This window comes from Oncorhynchus clarkii, chromosome 22, assembly GCF_045791955.1.
Source record: "Oncorhynchus clarkii lewisi isolate Uvic-CL-2024 chromosome 22, UVic_Ocla_1.0, whole genome shotgun sequence".
NCBI classification, from domain to species: domain Eukaryota; kingdom Metazoa; phylum Chordata; class Actinopteri; order Salmoniformes; family Salmonidae; genus Oncorhynchus; species Oncorhynchus clarkii.
Window position 1 is genome coordinate 844,689 of NC_092168.1, and position 19,281 is coordinate 863,969.

Sequence of the window (19,281 nt, forward strand, 5' to 3'; positions counted from 1 at the left end):
ACTCAGACATCATTCAAACAGTTTTAGAGTGTTTTCTATCCAAATCTACTAATTATATGCATATCGTAGCTTCTGGGCCTGAGTAGCAGGTAGTTTACTCTGGGCACCTTATTCATCCAAGCTACTCAATACTGCCCCCCCCAGCCATAAGAAGTTAACGTGACCTGACCTGACCTCGACCCCTTTCATCAATAATCCATGGCTCTCTCCCCTTATCAATGCCTGCCACATGTGATCGTTTTCCCTACACTCAGTACATTCCAAGCGTAATTGCCCCCACCACATGCCTTCCTCCTACAGATAACCATTAACCTCTGGTGTAGCCCCTCGGCTATGGCACTCCTCAGGTCTCTATTAATGATTAATAACATTTAAAGTTCAGAAATGCATTCCTATCAAAGGTTAATAAAACAATTACTTGAAGGGAGTCCAATTAAACAATAAAATAACAGTATATGCCATCTGCCATATTTGGGGGAAAGATAATGCTCTTGTGTTATTGTTTGTACTTGATGTTTATAGCCTAATACATTTCAGCTAAGTATTGTTTAAACCAGGGACAGCCACTCAGTCCATAAAGGCTACATTATGCATTGCTGACGTCTTTCTCCACTTGCAAACAATGTTGTATTAGGGGATTAAATTGATTTATAGAAAATGTAAATTGATTTATAGACGGTTGAGAAACCTCTCTCCAACCAGTCTCTCAAACATATACTGTGCTGTATAAACTACCAATGAATACTATACTTAAACTTTACCAATGTAGTGTATCGTCTGTATTGTAGCGTATCATGATATTTGATTTGTATTGTGCGGTTTGCTTAGGGTATAAACAAGACGGACCACTTTGGGTTTATCTTTCGCGACCCGGGGGAGACTGGTCCGGGCCAGTATGTGTGCTACGTCTTCCAGTGTGCCAGCGAATCCCTGGTGAGTATTGGCTAGCTCCTCCCACTGCACACTCCCTGTGTACATCTCATTTGACATTATCAATCATAGTCTGCTGCTGGAAAAATGTATGTGTTATGGCTTTACACCCCTGCTATATTGTGGATAAAGAGTTACCTGTCTGACAGGACACAGAGGGTGTTCTTTAATGGAAGCCTCTCCATCATAATCCTTGCAGAATCAGGAAATCCCCAGGGCAGCTGTCTAGGCCCCTTTACTTTTTTCAATCTTTATTAATGACATGCCACTGGTTTTGAGTAAAGCCAGAGTGTCTGTATGCAGATGACTCAACACTATACATTTCAGCTACTACAACGACTGAAATGACAGCAACAATTAACAAAGAGCTGCAATTAGTTTTAGAATGGGTGGCAAGGAATAAGTTACCGCTAAATATGTATTTGGGACAAATCATTCACTAAAAGCGAAACCTCAACTACATACTGTATTAAATAATGTGGAAATTGAGCAACTGTCATTGTCCATAATATGCGCAACTCTGCCTACTTAACAGACCTGTCAACAAGACAGGTCCTACAGGCTCTAGTTTTGTCGCACTTGGACTACTGTTCAATAGTGTGGTCAGGTGCCACAAAGAGGGACTTAGGAAAATAGGCATAGACACATGCGTACACACACGATATCATACTCACTATACACACGTACACATGGATTTTATGTTGAAGTGGAGTTGGAGCCTGAGAACACACTTAGTGTGTTGTGAAATCTGTGATGAATGTATTGTAAATTGTTTAACTGCCTTCATTTTGCCGGACTCCAGGAAGAGTAGTTTCTGGCTTTGCAACAGCTAATTGGGATCCATAATAAATACAAATTCAAATTGGTCCCTGACTGACTCCTTGTGGTTCCAATGGCTCAGTTCATTAGAGCAGGGTTCCCCATATGCAGAGTTTTGATCCAATCCTGCAGCAACACAATCAAATTAGCTAATTAGGGTCCAGAGAGAAGGTGTTGATTAGTTGAATATTTCAATCATGGGTCTTACTGAAGGGCTGAGCTTGCACATTCACTATCTGGAGATGGAGAACCATTTTAGCATGGTTGTGAGTTTGCTTCCTGCTTGGGCCACATAATGTGTTTGAATTGTTGCTTTTATATACCTGGGCTATGTCAAAATGTTTAACTAAATCTGTAATGCACAACTAAATCTACTGTAGGCCTACCAGTATCACAAAACATTGGTCATAATGTATTGGGTTCTGAAATAGCCTGGAGGAATGGTTCTGTGGAATGCTAGGAATCCAAGTTGTTGTTTGCTGTAAGTGGAGTTTGACTGCTGTGTGTGTGTGTGTGTGTGTGTGTGTGTGTGTGTGTGTGTGTGTGTGTGTGTGTGTGTGTGTGTGTGTGTGTGTGTGTGTGTGTGTGTGTGTGTGTGTGTGTGTGTGTGTGTGTGTGTGTGTGTGTGTGTGTGTGTGTGTGTGTGTGTGTGTGTGCCTATAGGTGGATGAGGTGATGCTTACTCTGAAGCAGGCCTTCAGTACGGCAGCAGCTCTGCAGAGCGCCAAGACACAGGTCAAGCTGTGTGAGGCCTGCCCTATGCACGACCTGCACAAACTCTGCGAGAGGATTGAGGGTACGCCACTGTCTACTGGATCTATTACAGTGCCTTCAGAAAGTATTCACACCCCTTGACTTTTTCCCCACATTTTGTTGTGTTACAAGGTGGGATTAAAATGGATTTAATTGTATTTTTTTGTCAGTGATCTACACAAAATACTCTGTCAAAGTGGAAGAAAAATTCTAACACACTAATATACTGTATCTTGATTAGATAAGTATTCAACCCCATGTTAGAATCACCTTTGGCAGCGATTACAGCTGTGAGTCTTTCTGGATAAATCTCTAAGAGCTTTGCACACCTGGATTGTACAATATTTGCACATTTATTCTTTTAAAATTTCTTCAAGCTCTGTGAAGTTGGTTGTTGATCATTGCATGAAAGACATTTTCAAGACGATTTAAGTCAAAACTGTAACTAGGCCAGTCAGGAACATTCAATGTCGTTTTGGTAAGCAACTCCAGTGCATATTTGGCCTTGTGTTTTAGGTTATTGTCCTGCTGAAAAGTGAATTTGTCTCCCAGTGGCTGTTGGAAAGCAGATTGAACCATGTTTTCCTCTAGGATTTTGCCTGTTCTTAGCTCTATTCCATTTATTTTTATCCTAAAAAGCTCCCTAGTCCTTGCCGATCTTGAGCATACCCATAACATAATGCAGCCACCACCATGCTTGAAAATACGAAGAGTAGTACTCAGTGATGTGTTGTTTGATTTGCCCCAAACATACCGGATTGTATTCAGGACTTAACATTCATTTCTAATTTGTTGCAGTTTTGCTTTAGTGCCTTACTAACAGGATGCATGTCTTGGAATATTTAGGCTTCCTTTTTTCACTCTGTCATTTAGGTTAGTAGTATGGAGTAACTACAATGTTGTAGTTCTCCTATCAGCAATTCAACTCTAACTGTTTTAAAGTCACCATTGGCCTCGTGGTGAAACCCCTGAGTGGTTTCCTCTCCGGCATCAGAGTTAGGAAGGATGCCTGTATCTTTGTAGTTACTGGGTGTATTGATACACCACCCAAAGTGTAATTAATAACTACACCATGCTCAAAGGGATATTCACTGTCTTGTAGCAGGTTCAAGGGTGTGGGGTTTCCACGTCACCAAGTTCAATAACCAAACACACACAAGGAGCACAACTGGAATGCAAATGGGGAGTTTATTGGGGAGTTTTGCACCCTGGGGAAAAGGGGGAAATCACCAGCCATTTCACAGTCCACAATCCGTTCTCTTTGTCCGTTCCGTTCTCCAGGGGTAATCCTTAAACTCGGGTCTTCAGCCAAACCGGTTTGGTACACAGTGGGAGTAATTAGACAGTCCAGGTCACAACGGATAATCACACAGATATTTATCTCTCTTCATAACACACGCTTCCCTCTCCGTTCTCTGCCCCTTTGTGCAGGCCGCACAAGTACTCCCTGGCTTAATGATCCACAAGGCTCGCCTCGTTGGGGCAGGAAGTCCATATAAGCCTCGGGGGTGGAGCCAGCAAGATATCTCCCTTCAATAACTACTCCCCTCACTTCTCCCTGCCGTCTGCCACAGTCTGCTTTTTAAAATAATTGTTTTACCCATCTACCAATAGGTGCCCTTCTTTGCAAGGCACTGCTCGACTGAGGGACCTTACATATAATCGTATGTGTGTGGTTGGTACAGAGATGTGGTAGTCATTCAAAAATCATGTTAAACTCTATTATTGCACCCAAAGCAACTTATAATGCGATTCATGCTTGCCATAACAAAGGAGTTGAATACTTATTGACATTTCAGATTTTTGGGATAAAAAAACATAATCTAAAACCATAATTCCACTTTGACATTATGGGATATTGTGTGTAGGCTTGTGACACAATCTCAGGCTGTAACACAACAACATGTGGAATAAGTCAAGGGGTGTGAACACTTTTCTGAAGACAGCTTTTTTTTGCTTTCAAAATAACAAAAAATATGACAGCACAGGGGAAGGAGACAATAAAAGCTAAATCAATTATCTTTCCAAATACAGATTGGAAAGGTCATTTTTATTTGAAGGGTATACCTACAGGAGGACTTAATGCCGCAGTCATAATCCATTCATAAGCAGTGCATTACCATTTATTCAACCTTCATGTTATCAAATGAGAAAAAAGACTCCCAAACACACTTCATCTCAGCTTCTCTGTCAAATCAATAGGGTTTGAATCACTTTTGAGTCAGATCATTTTTCTACGTCAGCTTCTTAGAAAAAGTAGCTCCACATTTTGAGTTTGAAAACACTGTCTTTGCATATCTCACCATCAGTCGACCCAGTTGGTTGTGTGCTCCATTCAATTATCTTCTTCCCAGTCTATTCTAATTTATTTGGGGGGGCTTAATGGCAATTAATTTGGTTCCTGTGTGTGTGAATCCAGGTCTGTATCCTCCCAGGGCCAAGCTGGCCATCCAGAAGTACCTCTCTCAACTGACTGATAACGAACAGGTCGACATCTTTGAGCGAGTTCAGGTAAGGACCAGGCCTAGATTCAAATACCATTTAAAAATAATATAAAATACTTTATAGGTGCTTCATTGAGCCTGTCTGGCACAATTGACCATTAGAATAGTTGCAAACCTTGCTCCTCTGGAACTTCAGGCAGGCTAAATCTGAAAGACTTCAATAAGTATTTGAACCTAGGTCTGATAAGGACTGTGAGACTGAAGATAATGATTGTTCTTAGTACTATTAATTGTCAAAATGGGTTCTATGTTTCTTAATCAGATCCTCCATGTAAAGAATGAGAGCAGCGATAATAGAAATCTTATCTTTAATATCTACTCGATCTTTGACAAAATGGAGCAGTAGATATATTTACGGGCTCTAACAGCTAGTAGCGTTAACAACCCCATTTAGAAAATGTATCTGTTTATATTGTATTCAATGACACCGATGACACCAATAGATCAAATATAGATAGACTGGCACCAATGACAGCAATGAGTAGTGGCCCAGCTAGAACAGATTGGGGATCTTGGGGATTTAGTTTTTTCTCTCGCTTTTGCTTTGCTCTTTGGAATCTATGCCGAGTTAATGTAAAATCACTTTGTAAAAACTGCTGACGTAAAAAAGGGACTTATAATTTGGCTGATTGATGGATGGATTTACTAAAATATGTATTCGTCCCTATAGAGAATGAAGCCTGTGTCGGACCAGGAAGAGAATGAGCTGGTGATTCTCCACCTCCGCCAGCTATGTGGAACCAAGCAGAAATCCCACCTCCACATCGGAGAAGCCCAACTGGTACTATTCCCTCACTTGTACTATAGACCTGCCTATAGGTTCAACCTGTCTGTCAATCAGCAGGCCCATTTGAGCTCCATAGTTTAAACTATAGTGTGGGAGACAACAGCACATCCTGTAATGTCACATGCAGAGTGACATTACATGCAGAGTAACCCTATCTCTCTCTCTCTCTCTCCTTCTCTCATTCTGTCTTGCTCGATCTCTCTTCTCTCCCTGCCTCTCTTACTTTCCTGTCACTCACTCAGTCACCCATTCTCTGACTCACAGTGGCCCATGAAAGTTTATGACCAGCTCTCCGTGGCCTTTTCCCGGTTTGTTAACAGCAGTGGAGAACACAGTCAGTTGAATGGAGTCCTCAATGTTCAGGCAGTATATTGAGACAAAACTAGAAACCTCAAACCCTCTTCTAGGGAGCTCACTCTCAGGGCTCTAGGAGAGCAAGTTAAACCGCTACAGACCTCTTGTCTTGCAGAGCTTTTACTGCCTCTGTGCTGATACAGGGATAATAGAGGAGCATAAATGCATGTAAACTCCGATGGTAGTATCAAATTCCCCAGTCGAGTGTACATTTTTTATGCGGTGGTTTACTAGCGGTCAAGTTATTTGACAGGCGTTCAGTGGTCAACCATCTTTATTTTACTACTACATCCCTGCTTGCTTACTACACTGAACAAAAATATAAACGCAACATGTAAAGGGTTGGTCCCATGTTTCAGGAGCTGAAATAAAGAATCCCAAACATGTTCTATAAGCACAAAAAGCTTACTCCTCTCAAATATTTTGCACAAATGTGTTTACATCCCTGTTAGTGAGCATTTCTCCTTTGCCAAGATAATCCATCCACCTGACAAGTGTGGAATATCAAGAAGCTGATTAAACAGCATGATCATTACACAGGGCACCTTGTGCTGGGAACAATAAATGTGCAGTTTGTCACACAACATAATGCCACAGATGTCTCAAGTTTTGAGTGAGCGTGCAATTGGCATGCTGACTGCAGGAATGTCCACCAGAGCTGTTGCCAAGATAATTTAATTTAATTTCTCTACCATAAACTGTTGTTTTAAAGAATTTGGCAGTACGTCCAACCGGCCTCACAACCTAACCACGCCATCCCAGGACCTCCATATCTGAGGAGTATATCTGTCTGTAAAAAGTTACATAACGTGTGTACAACACCTGTTGAATATGGCCAGTGTCAGTAAACGTCTGCCAAAAGCGTAATGAAATTGTTGTCAGCAGAGCTGGTTCGGCTGTTTTTCATGTTATCCAGAGGTAAACAAATCATCGGTCAGAGCGTCAATTGTGCGCTCCGAGAGCGAAACGAGATGGGTGGGGCTAAAGCTTACGAGTGTGTGAGCGATGCTGAATGGATGTAGACAAAGAAGAGCTGTTCACTAGATAGAAAAACATTCAAAGGCCATTTTCTCAGAAGTGAGTTTACAAGTTGATCAACTTTCAAAGCAGAATTACTTTCCCATTGTTCCTCAACTGCAATGTATGATCTACCATTTTGTAGCTCTGAGTCTCTACTTTTATCCAATGTAAAAAGCACAATTTCAAATTTTGCTACATGAGACTGAATCCAGGTGGTGAGTTATATATGAAAGGGGCAAAAGTCTTGGCCAACATGAAGGAGGATCTTTTAAAGCATTGACTCAAAAACAGCCCAACCCCTGCTCAGGTTATTCTTCCCATTTCCACTGTTTCACAACATTATCGTACTGCTATAGATATTATGTTCCCAGGGGTATTGTCAGTAATCATCTTTTGACCATGAAGTTGAATTGCACTGTTAGCTCTGTTACTGCCCAATTGAGAAGGTATTATTTAAAATATAATAAATATGGATACTCTGCTGCTTTCAAATCATGTATATGCTGTTACATATCAATGTTCGATGTTCGATGTCAAAGATGGACCTTCTTGATATCTGGGTGCATGACACGAGCCCGGATATTTTGGTTCTCACAGAGATCCCGGATAAAGACATTGACTTTGCCATGCGTCCCCAGAAACACAACCAAGCCGCACTGCTTTTTGACACAATGCCCGCGTAACCTGGAAGCAAGCCACACCAATGTGTAGGAGGAAACACCGTACACCTGGCGACCGTATCAGCGTGCATGTGCCTGGCCCGCCACAGGAGTCACTAGAGCGCGATGGGACAAGGACATCCCTGCCAGCCAAACCCTCCACTTACCCGAACGACTTTGGGCCAATTGTGCGCAGCCCATGGGTCTCCTGGTCTCGAACCATGATCTCGCAAAGTTCAAGGGGGCCGAATACTTTCGCAAGGCACTGTATGTTTTGATGTAAGAGAGGAAGCCAGTCCTGTCATCTCCACCTCAACCTTCGGGCCGACTGGGAGCCCAAGGCTTGTTAGGAGACACTCTATGTAATTTTGATGAACTGAGAGAATATTAGGGTAGCACTGTGATTCAATAATCATATGCTGTCTTCCCTGCTCCTCTTTTACCCCTTTCCTTTTCTGTCTTCTACATCCCCATCTCACCACCACCTTTTTTCTTCCTCTCATTTTATAATGCACACCATATGTGCATTGAAGTACAGATTGAACTTGTATTTATAATATAATATTACAATTATCATAATTATAATGCAGTATGTATTTATAACACCTGGATAATGAACTTCTTTCAATAAAGCGTTTCGCATTCTCCACTGGTTGAAATTAAGTATCTCATTGAAATACTATCCTGTGTCCTCAGATTAATGCAGATGAAGGGAGTTAGATATGATTAGGTTTTTTTCTGTATATATGAATTACAAATCAGCCTTTATTTAAATCATTTTTCCAGTCTATTGTATAGTTACAATGTGTAATCATTGATGTCCCAGGAGCAGGAGTGGTAAACACTGTTGAAGTGTATAATTGTAATACATACATGTAGACACAGAATCATTCAAATAATGGAGTTTGATACACCTGGTATTGGATATGACTGAAAAATAATGTCTCAGAGATTCATACCTGAGCCGCATCGATATTTTCCAAGGAAGAGTACATGATCAGGGAATACATTCAATGTACAGGCTACAATGTGGGGGATCTCATGCGTGGTAATAACTACAGTACCGGTACATGTATATAAGACTTGCATCCTTGGCACAATAAAATTATTATATTCAACTCTATCCATAGGCTTCATTAATGCCATTCAGACTTGAAGTTGATATGATGATAGCTGAGGTTCTTAGATTGGTATGAATATTAGTTCAGAACCTAACGTTTTAGGGTCCGTACACAGATCGGCAACATACTGTAGCCAGCTGCACACCTCATAGTTTTTTTTTTTTATCCTCCACAACACAATAAGCAAATAAATAGTTAGCTAGCTATGTTACTTCAGCTGCATTGCATGGCAAATATTAGCAAGGCAAGCAGTTTGCAATTTGCAGTAAATGCTTTAGCTAGCTAGATTATTTACATCCACTGTTTCACAAGACGACAGCCTAGTTTGCTGGTTTTCCCAAGAGTCCCTAAAACATTAAACAACACGCATTACACATTCATACTCATGTCATAATATTAGCTAACTAGCTGGCTAATGTTAGCTAGTCAGCTAACTTGCCAAATAGCGATTTTCGTAAATTAATTTCATGACAAAGAAATAATCGTTTGTCTCTACATTAACTAACATATTTCTCTCCATTGTAGAGTTTTTACTTGACTCGTTATGACGTTATAACTACTTACATCTGCTTCCACCGTAATGTTTTGTCAGACATCTTTTCTGAAGAAGGCCACCAGGGACGGGTGGATTGTGTCAAATTCATCATTGGAACCACTCAATAAAAAACCTTTGGACCCAAATGCATAATGAGTGCTCTAACTCCCCCTTGTGGTGGTCTGGAGCAATGAAGCCGTGACGCTGGGTACCTCTAAGTCCCGCGGTGCAAGCTCGCAACTTTTAACTTATGGTATAGGGGACGCTTGTGTCTCACTTGGGGAAAAAAACAGGGAAAGTGCAGGGCGGCAAATTCAAATAATGATATAAAATCAAACATTCATTAAATCACACATGTAAGATACTCAATTAAAGCTACACTCGTTGTGAATCCAGCCAACATATCAGATTTTAAAAAGCTTTTCGGCGAAAGCATAAGAAGCTATTATCTGATGATAGCACCAGCAGTAAACAAAGGGGGTAGCATATTTCAACCCTGCAAGTGCGACACAAAACGCTGAAAAAATATATAAAACATGCATTACCTTTGACGAGCTTCTTTTGTTGGCACTCCAATATGTCCCATAAACATCACAATTGGTCATTTTTTTTTATTAATTCCGTCCATATATACCCAAAATGTCCATTTATAAAGGGCGTTTGATCCAGAAAAAAAACAGCTTACAAAAACAGAACGTCATTTCAAAAGTTGCCTTTAAACTTTGCCAAAATATTTCAAACTACTTTTGTAATACAACTTTAGGTATTTTTAAACGTTAATAATCGATCAAATTGAAGACGGGGCAATCGGTATTCAATACAGCAAGTAAACAAACCATGCTCCTTTTTACGTCTTGCGCAACTCTCACTGGTAACAGTGCTGCTTCTTCTTTGCACAAATTAATAACATCAACCAAATTCCAAAGACTGGTGACATCCAGTGGAAGTGGTAAGAACTGTAAAATGGTCCCTATCAAATATCCCTTGGCAAAGACAACAGAGGGAACGGTCAGAGGCAAAAAAGAAAAAAATTCTGAACAGTTAGTCCTCGGGGTTTTGCCTGCTACATAAGTAATGTTATAGTCAGTGTTTTCTATCCACATCTACTAATCATATGCATATCATATATTCCTGGCATGAGTATCATGAAGTTGAAATTGGGCACGCTATTTATCCAAAAGTGAAAATGCTGCCCCCTATACCTTAAGAGGTTAAAGGAGGAACCACTGTAGGTTCCTGAATCTGGTCACATATGTGGGAACTCCTTCAAGACTGTTGGAAAAGCATTCCAGGTGAATCTGGTTGAGAGAATGCCAAGAGTGTGCAAAGCTGTCATCAAGGCTTAGGGTGGCTATTTGAAGAATCTCAAGTATAATTGAACACTTTTTTGGTTACCACATCATTCCATAATGTGTTATTTCATAGTATTGATGTCTTCTTCTTATTCTGCAGTTTAGAAAATAGTCAAAAGAAAAACCCTTGGTGTTCTCAATGTTTTGACCGGTAGTATTACTTTAGATTAGGGACTGCAAAAAGACTTGACTGGTGATGAGTAAATGGTTTATAAGGACTAATGTGAAACATTATAAATGGTTTCTACTGAACGGTATTATGAAATGTTACTGAAAGTTCTTTGTAACTATGTTCACAAGTTCTGTGTTATACACAGAATTGTACAGGTTTGGGCTATGATTTAATTTTTTAAGAAATATTTTTTACACTTTCTTTTCTCTGCATTTAAACAGCACTGTTGCCCCAAATAGAACCAGGTTGTTGTAGTGTTTTCGACAGTGGCGTAACCTCTGACCTTTGACCTTTATCTGTGTGTACCAGAAAACCCCCAACACCACAACCGCACCAGCGGACAGCACAGCAGCGACGGGCGGCCGCTTCAAACTGGACATCCTGAAGAACAAGGCCAAGAGCTCACTGACCAGCTCACTGGAGAACATTTTCTCACGGGTACTCCCACTATGGCTATCTCTGTCTTTTAATCTATAGGTCTCTATTTATTGTTCTCTTTCTCTCTCTCTCTCTTAAGTCTGTCCTGTCTCCCTCACTGTCTCTGTCTTTCTCGCTCTCTGTCTATCAGCCAGTCTCTTTCTCTCTTTCCCCTCCTTCCCTGCCCTTCTCTTTCTGTCTTTTTCTGTGTCTGATCAAATCCCTAGAGAATATCTTCTCAAGGGTTCCAAATATCTGTCTTGTCTCACACTGTTTCTTGTCTTGGTCTTTTTCTTTGTAATGGGTGTCCATGAATCTGAAACCTTTGCTGCCATCTGTTACTATATTGTAAATGCATATCCTTAGAATACAGTGCATTCAGAAAGTATTCAGAGCCCTTGACTTTTCCACATTTTGTTAGGTTACAGCCTTATTCTAAAATGTATTAAATATAAAAGGTTCCTCATCAATCTACACACAATACCCTATGATGACAAAGCGAGAAGAGGTTTTTAAAATTTGTAGCAAATTTATAAAAATAAAAAAACGTATATACCTTATTTACACAAGTATTCATACCCTTTGATATGAGACTCGAAATTGAGCACATGTGCATCCTGTGTCCTTTGATCATCATTGAGATGTTTGTACAACTTGATTGGAGTCCACCGGTGGTAAATTCATTTGATTGGACATGATTTGGAAAGGCACACACCTGTCTATATATGGTCTCACAGTTGACAGTGTGTGCCAGAGCAAAAACCAAGCCATGATGTCGAAGGAATTGTCCGTAGTGCTCAGAGACAGGATTGTCTCAAGGCACAGATCTGGGGAAGGGTACCAAAAAAAGTATTCCGCATTGAAGGTCCACAATATCACAGTGGCCATCATTCTTAAATGGAAGAAGTTTGGAACCACCAATACTCTTCTTAGAGCTGGCCACCCGGCCAAACTGAGCAATCAGGGGAGAAGGGCCTTGGTCAGGGTGAAGCCGAGAGCTCCAGAGTTCCTCTGTGGAGATGGGAGAACCTTCCAGAAGGATAACCAATCTCTGTTTCACTCCACCAATCAGGCCTTTATGGTAGAGTGGCCAGACGGAAGACTCTCCTCATTGAAAGGCACATGACAGCCCACTTGGAGTTTGCCAAAAAGCACATTTTATTTATTTATTTAACCTTTATTTAACTAGGCAAGTAAATTCTTATTTACAATGACAGCCTACCGGGGAACAGTGGGTTAACTGCCTTGTTCAGGGGCAGAACGACAGATTTTTACCTTCTCAGCTCAGGAATTCGATCCAGCAACCTTTTGGTTACTATCCCAAAGCTCTAACCACTAGGCTACCTGCTGCCACAAAGATATATTTCATGGTTTAAACGTTGATTGGCTTTCTTTCATCAAGCTGCAAAGAACCCTTTACTGGCTCAAACAGCCGACCAATCAGCCTGCTAGTAAACGTAATTAAAAAAAAATGCTATTTCACAGTAAACAAATCAACAACATAATTTAAGTACACTTATAGAGAAGGGCATTTAACATGTACAGCACATGCTGACCAGACCGGACACGTCGCGTGCGCGAGCGTCGCAAAGGAGGAGAGATGACTAGAAACGATTCGGTTGGACGTTTTATGTGTGGATTAATTGTCGGAGTAGAGGACCTTGTGCATTTCAGGTAAAATAACAACTCAATGTTTATATCCCAGGACAAATTAACTAGCAACAGCAAGCTAGCTAAATAGGACAAGCTAGCTAAATAGGACAAATTAGCTAGCAAGCTAACTAGCTAAATTGCCATACATATTTAATGCTTTTCGACCTGTTCCCAAATTAATGGCATTGGTTCAGAGTTTGTTTTGATATTTTAACCTGTGTGTCGTGATCGCGTTTGGTGTGGGGGTACAAAATAAATGTATGCACGATAGCGCACGTACGTGCGCAGCCTGTTTTGGTTCCGTGTTACACAAATTGATTGAAATTGACTTAAGTGCAGCTTTTGACATTACTGATCATAATCTGGAAAAACGTAATCTGGAAAAACGTAATTGTTATCGCATCACTGTGGATAGAGAGATACCTCTCTATCAGAACACAGAGGGTATTCTTTAATGGAAGCCTCTCCAACATACTGTAATACAGGTAGGATCAGACTTTTTCAATCTGTACTAATGACCTGCCACTGGCTCTGAGTAAAGCCTGTGTGTCTATGTATGCTAATGACTCAACACAATACACATAAGCTACTACAGCAAGGGAAATCACTGCACCACTTAACAAGGAGCTGCAGTCAGTTTCTGAATGGATGGATGGCAAGAAATAAGTTAGTCCTAAATATTTCAAAAACTAAAAGCATTGTATTTGGGACAAATCATTCACTATGAGAGGTATTGATTGACATGTTGAATGCACCGAGCTGTCTGTCTAAACTACTGGCACACAGCTCGGACACCCATGCATACCGCACAAGACATGCCACCAGAAGTCTCTTCACAGTCCAAGTCCAGAACAGACTATGGTAGGCGCACAGTACTACATAGAGCCATGACTACATGGAACTCTATTCCACAGTACTACATAGAGCCATGACTACATGGAACTCTATTCCACAGTACTACATAGAGCCACGACTACATGGAACTCTATTCCACAGTACTACATAGAGCCATGACTACATGGAACTCTATTCCACAGTACTACATAGAGCCATGACTACATGGAACTCTATTCCACAGTACTACATAGAGCCACGACTACATGGAACTCTATTCCACAGTACTACATAGAGCCACGACTACATGGAACTCTATTCCACAGTACTACATAGAGCCATGACTACATGGAACTCTATTCCACAGTACTACATAGAGCCATGACTACATGGAACTCTATTCCACAGTACTACATAGAGCCATGACTACATGGAACTCTATTCCACAGTACTACATAGAGCCATGACTACATGGAACTCTATTCCACAGTACTACATAGAGCCACGACTACATGGAACTCTATTCCACAGTACTACATAGAGCCATGACTACATGGAACTCTATTCCACAGTACTACATAGAGCCATGACTACATGGAACTCTATTCCACATCAAGTAACTGATGCAGCAGTGAAATTAGGTCAAATAAAAACAGATAAACTTATAGACTTATGGAATAGCAAGGACTGTGACCCGACACACACACAGGTTCAGACACATGCGCGCACACATGATAACATACGCACTATACACACATGTACACATGGATTTTGTGTTGTAGAAATGTGTGTGAGGGCACATTCGAGGCCTCGGGTGGAATATTGAAATTATCCAATTGATGTGAGAACTCACTTGTCAATTGCTATCAGGCTTAGGGACACGTTTTTGATATTCCACGTCAGCAAAATATTGAACCTGTTTGAAATCAGGTTCAGTTATGTAACGTGCTGCTCACAAAAAGTTCACACATTTACATCAATAGTATTTATCTCTTTTCTCCTCAGGGCGCCAACCAGATGAGAGGTCGCCTGGGAAGCATGGGGGGGAGCTTTGAGAGAGTGAGTATTCCAAAATTCCCAGGGCATCTCATTCGATGGTAGCAGTCTCTCTCCCTCTCTTTCTCTCTCTCTCTCCCCCGTCTCTCACCCTCGCTCTCTTCTCCCCCCTCTCTCTCACTCCCCCTCTTCCCTCTGTCTCTCGTCCCCTCTTTCTCGCTCTCTTTCCCCCTCTTTCTTTCCCTCTTTCTCTGCCCCTTTCTCTCCCCCCTCTCACTCTGTTCAATTTGTGCTATTGAAATTATCACATAGGAACTACTGTACTGAATGTGCCGTGTTGCTAAATCATAATCAAATCAAATGTATTTATATAGCCCTTCTTACATCAGCTGATATCTCAAAGTGCTGTACAGAAACCCAGTCTAAAACCCCAAACAGCAAGCAATGCAGGTGTAGAAGCACGGGGGCTAGGAAAAACACCCTAGAAAGGCCAAAACCTAGGAAGAAACCTAGATAGGAACCAGGCTGTGAGGGGTGGCCAGTCCTCTTCTGGCTGTGCTGGGTGGAGATTATAACAGAACATGGCCAAGATGTTCAAATGTTCATAAATTACCAGCAGGGTCTAATAATAATAAACACAGTGGTTGTCGAGGGTCCAACAGGTATTTATTTATTTTTATTTCACCTTTATTTAACCAGGTAGGCTAGTTGAGAACAAGTTCTCATTTGCAACTGCGACCTGGCCATGATAAAGCGTAGCAATTCGACACATACAATAACACAGAGTTACACATGGAATGAACAAAACATACAGTCAATAATACAGTAGAACAAAATAAAACAAAAAGTCTATATACAGTGAGTGCAAATGAGGTAAGTTAAGGAAATAAATAGGCCATGGCGGCGAAGTAATTACAATATAGCAATTAAACACTGGAATGGTAGATCGGCAGAAGATGAATGTGCAGGTAGAGATACTGGGGTGCAAAGGAGCAAAATAAATAAATACCAGTATGGGGATGAGGTAGGTAGATAGATTAGCTGTTTACAGATAGGCTAAGTACAGGTGCAGTGATCTGTAAACTGCTCTGACAGCTGGTGCTTAAAGCTAGTGAGGGAGATGTGAGTCTCCAGCTTCAGAGAGTTTTGCAATTCGTTCCAATCATGGGCAGCAGAGAACTGGAAGGACAGACAACCAAAGGAGGAATTGGCTTTGGGGGTGACCAGTGAGATATACCTGCTGTAGCGCGTGTGAGTCTGGAAGGAGAGTTTACAGTCTATCCAGACACCCAGGTGTTTGTAGTTGTCCACGTATTCTAAGTCCGAGTGGTCCAGAGTTGTGATGCTGGACGGGCATGCAGGTGCGGGCAGCGATCGATTGAAAAGCATGCGTTTAAGAGCAGTTGGAGGCCACGGAAGGAGAGTTGTATGGCATTGAAGCTCGTCTGGAGGTTAGTTAACACAGTGTTCAAGGAGGGGCCAGAAGTATACAGAATGGTGTCGTCTGCATAGAGGTAGATCAGAGAATCACCAGCAGCAAGAGCAACATCATTGATGTATACAGAAAAGAGAGTCGGCCTGAGAATTGAACCCTGTGCCACACCCATAGAGACTGTCAGAGGTCCAGACAACAGGCCCTCCGATTTGACACACTGAACTCTATCAGAGAAGTAGTTGGTAAACCAGGCGAGGCAATCATTTGAGAAACCAAGGCTGTCGAGTCTGCCAATAAGAATGTTGTGATTGACAGAGTTGAAAGCCTTGGCCAGGTCGATGAATACGGCTGCACAGTAATGTCTCTTATCGATGGCGGTTATGATGTCGTTTAGAACCTTGGTGTGATTCGAAATGGTCAGTAATCTGTTTGTTAACTTGGCTTTCGAAGACCTTAGAAAGACAGGGTAGGATAGATATAGGTCTGTAGAAGTTTGGGTCTAGAGTGTCACCCCCTTTGAAGAGGGGGATGACCGCGGCAGCTTTCCAATCTTTGGGAATCTCAGACGATACGAAAGAGAGGTTGAACAGGCTAGTAATAGGGGTTGCAACAATTTTGGCAAATCATTTTAGAAAGAGAGGGTCCAGATTGTCTAGCCCGGCTGATTTGTAGGGGTCCAGATTTTGCAGCTCTTTCAGAACATCGGCTATCTGGATTTGGGTAAAGGAGAAAGGGTGGGGGCTTTGGCGGGTTGCTGTGGAGGGTGCCGGGCAGTTGACCGGGGTAGGGATAGCCATGTGGAAAGCATGGCCAGCCGTAGAGAAATTCTTATTGAAATTCTCAATTATAGTGGATTTATCAGTGGTGACAGTGTTTCCTAGCCTCAGAGCAGTGGGCAGCTGGGAGGAGGTACTCTTATTCCTTATGGACTTTACAGTGTCCCAGAACTTTTTTGAGTTAGTACTACAGGATGCAAATTTCTGTTTGAAAAAGCTTGCCTTAGCTTTTCTAACTGCCTGTGTATATTTGTTCCTAACTTCCCTGAAAAGTTGCATATCACGGGGGCTATTCGATGCTAATGCAGAACGCCACAGGATGTTTTTGTGCTGGTCAAGGGCAGACAGGTCTGGCGTGAACAAAGGACTATATCTATTCCTAGATCTACATTTTTTGAGAGGGGCATGCTTATTTAAGATGGTGAGGAAGGCACTTTTAAAGAATAGCCAGGCATCATCTACTGACAGGATGAGGTCAATGTCATTCCAGGATACCCCGGCCAGGTCGATTAGAAAGGCCTGCTCGCAGAAGTGTTTCAGGGAGCGTTTGACAGTGATGAGGGGTGGTCGTTTGGTCGCAGACCCATTACGGATGCAGGCAATGAGGCAGTGATCGCTGAGATCTTGATTGAAAACATCTTGAAAAAAACATCTATGAGGGTTCTTGTGTTTACTGATTTACTGGGTTTGTACCTGGGAGGTTCATTGATCATTTGTGTGAGATTGAGGGCATCAAGCTTAGTTTGTAGGATGGCCGGGGTGTTAAGCATGTCCCAGTTTAGGTCACCTAGTAGCACGAGCTCAGAAGATAGATGGGGGAAATCAGTTCACATATAGTATCGAGGGCACAGCTGGGGGCAGAGGGAGGTCTATAGCAAGCGGCAACAGTGAGAGACTTGTTTCTGGAAAGGTGAATTTTTAGAAGTATAAGCTCAAATTGTTTGGGTACAGACTTAGCCTGCAGAGTTCTGTATTACTTTCTATCTTTGCAGTAGATTGCAACACCGCCCCCTTTGGAGGTTCTATCTTGGCGGAAAAAGTTATAGTTAGCAATGTAGATTTCAGGGTTTTTGGTGGTTTTCCTAAGCCAGGATTCAGACACGGCTGAGACATCTGGGTTGGCAGAGTGTGCTAAAGCAGTGAGTAAAACAAACTTAGGGATTAGGCTTCTATTGTTAACATGCATGAAACCAAGGCATTTACATTTACAGAAGTCAACAAATGAGAGCACCTAGGGGGTGGGAGTGGAGCTAGGCACTGCAGGACCTGGTTTAACCTCCACATCACCAGAGGAACAGAGGAGAAGTAGGATAAGGGTACGGCTAAAAACTATACGAACTGGCCGTCTAGCACGTTCAGAGAGTAAAAGGAACAGATTTCTGGGCACGATAGCATAGATTCAAGGCATAGTGTACAGACAACGGTAAGGTAGGATGTGAGTACATTGGAGGTAAACCTAGGCATTGAGTAATGAAGAGAGAGATATAGTCTCTAGAGATGTTTAAACCAGGTGATGTCATCGCATATGTAGGAGGTGGAACAACATGGTTGGTTAAGGCATATTGAGCAGGGCTAGAGGCTCTACAGTGAAATAAGACAGTAATCACTAACCAGGACAGTAATGGACAAGGCATATTGATATTGGAGAGAGGCATGCATAGACAAGTAAACATATGGGTCCAGTGAGTGGTTGGGCTGGCTGGGGACATGGCGATTCAGACAGTTAGCTGGCTAACGAGCTAACAGTTAGTAGGCCGGAGCTAAACAAGCTAGCACCTAGTAGACCAGGGCAAGCTAGCAGTTAGCAGGCCGGGTTAGCAAGCAAGCAGTTAGCATGGGCTAGCAGTTAGTAGACCAGTGCAAGCTAGCAGTTAGCAGACCGGGTTAGCAAGCAAGCAGTTAGCAAGGGCTAGCAGTTAGCAGACCGGGTTAGCAAGCAAGCAGTTAGCAAGGGCTAGCAGTTAGCAGACCAGGCAAGCTAGCAGTTAGCAGACCAGGGCCTGGCAGTTTAGCAGTTAGCAGACCGGGTTAACAAGCAAGCAGATAGCAGGGGCTAGAAAGTTAGCCTTGGGGGGGGGGGGGGGGCCGATATTGTAGGCCGATATTGTAGCCCTGGAGTATGCTTCGGTGGTAGCACAGGAGCCCTGGCCGGGCTAGCTTCAAG

General features: G+C 42.1%; 1 protein-coding gene across 2 annotated transcripts in view; it reads left to right on the forward strand.

Annotated features, from left to right (window-relative positions):
* The window catches only part of LOC139380166 (TBC1 domain family, member 4), a 136,077-nt gene that overhangs the window by 53,435 nt on the left and 63,361 nt on the right, over positions 1 to 19,281 (forward strand). For both annotated transcript variants that reach the window (XM_071122611.1, XM_071122609.1), the window contains exons 6-11: positions 829 to 933; positions 2,413 to 2,545; positions 4,922 to 5,013; positions 5,677 to 5,787; positions 11,316 to 11,444; positions 14,916 to 14,969. In XM_071122611.1, the coding sequence (XP_070978712.1) occupies positions 829 to 933; positions 2,413 to 2,545; positions 4,922 to 5,013; positions 5,677 to 5,787; positions 11,316 to 11,444; positions 14,916 to 14,969 (624 nt within the window). The remainder of the gene's footprint in view (positions 1 to 828; positions 934 to 2,412; positions 2,546 to 4,921; positions 5,014 to 5,676; positions 5,788 to 11,315; positions 11,445 to 14,915; positions 14,970 to 19,281) is intronic.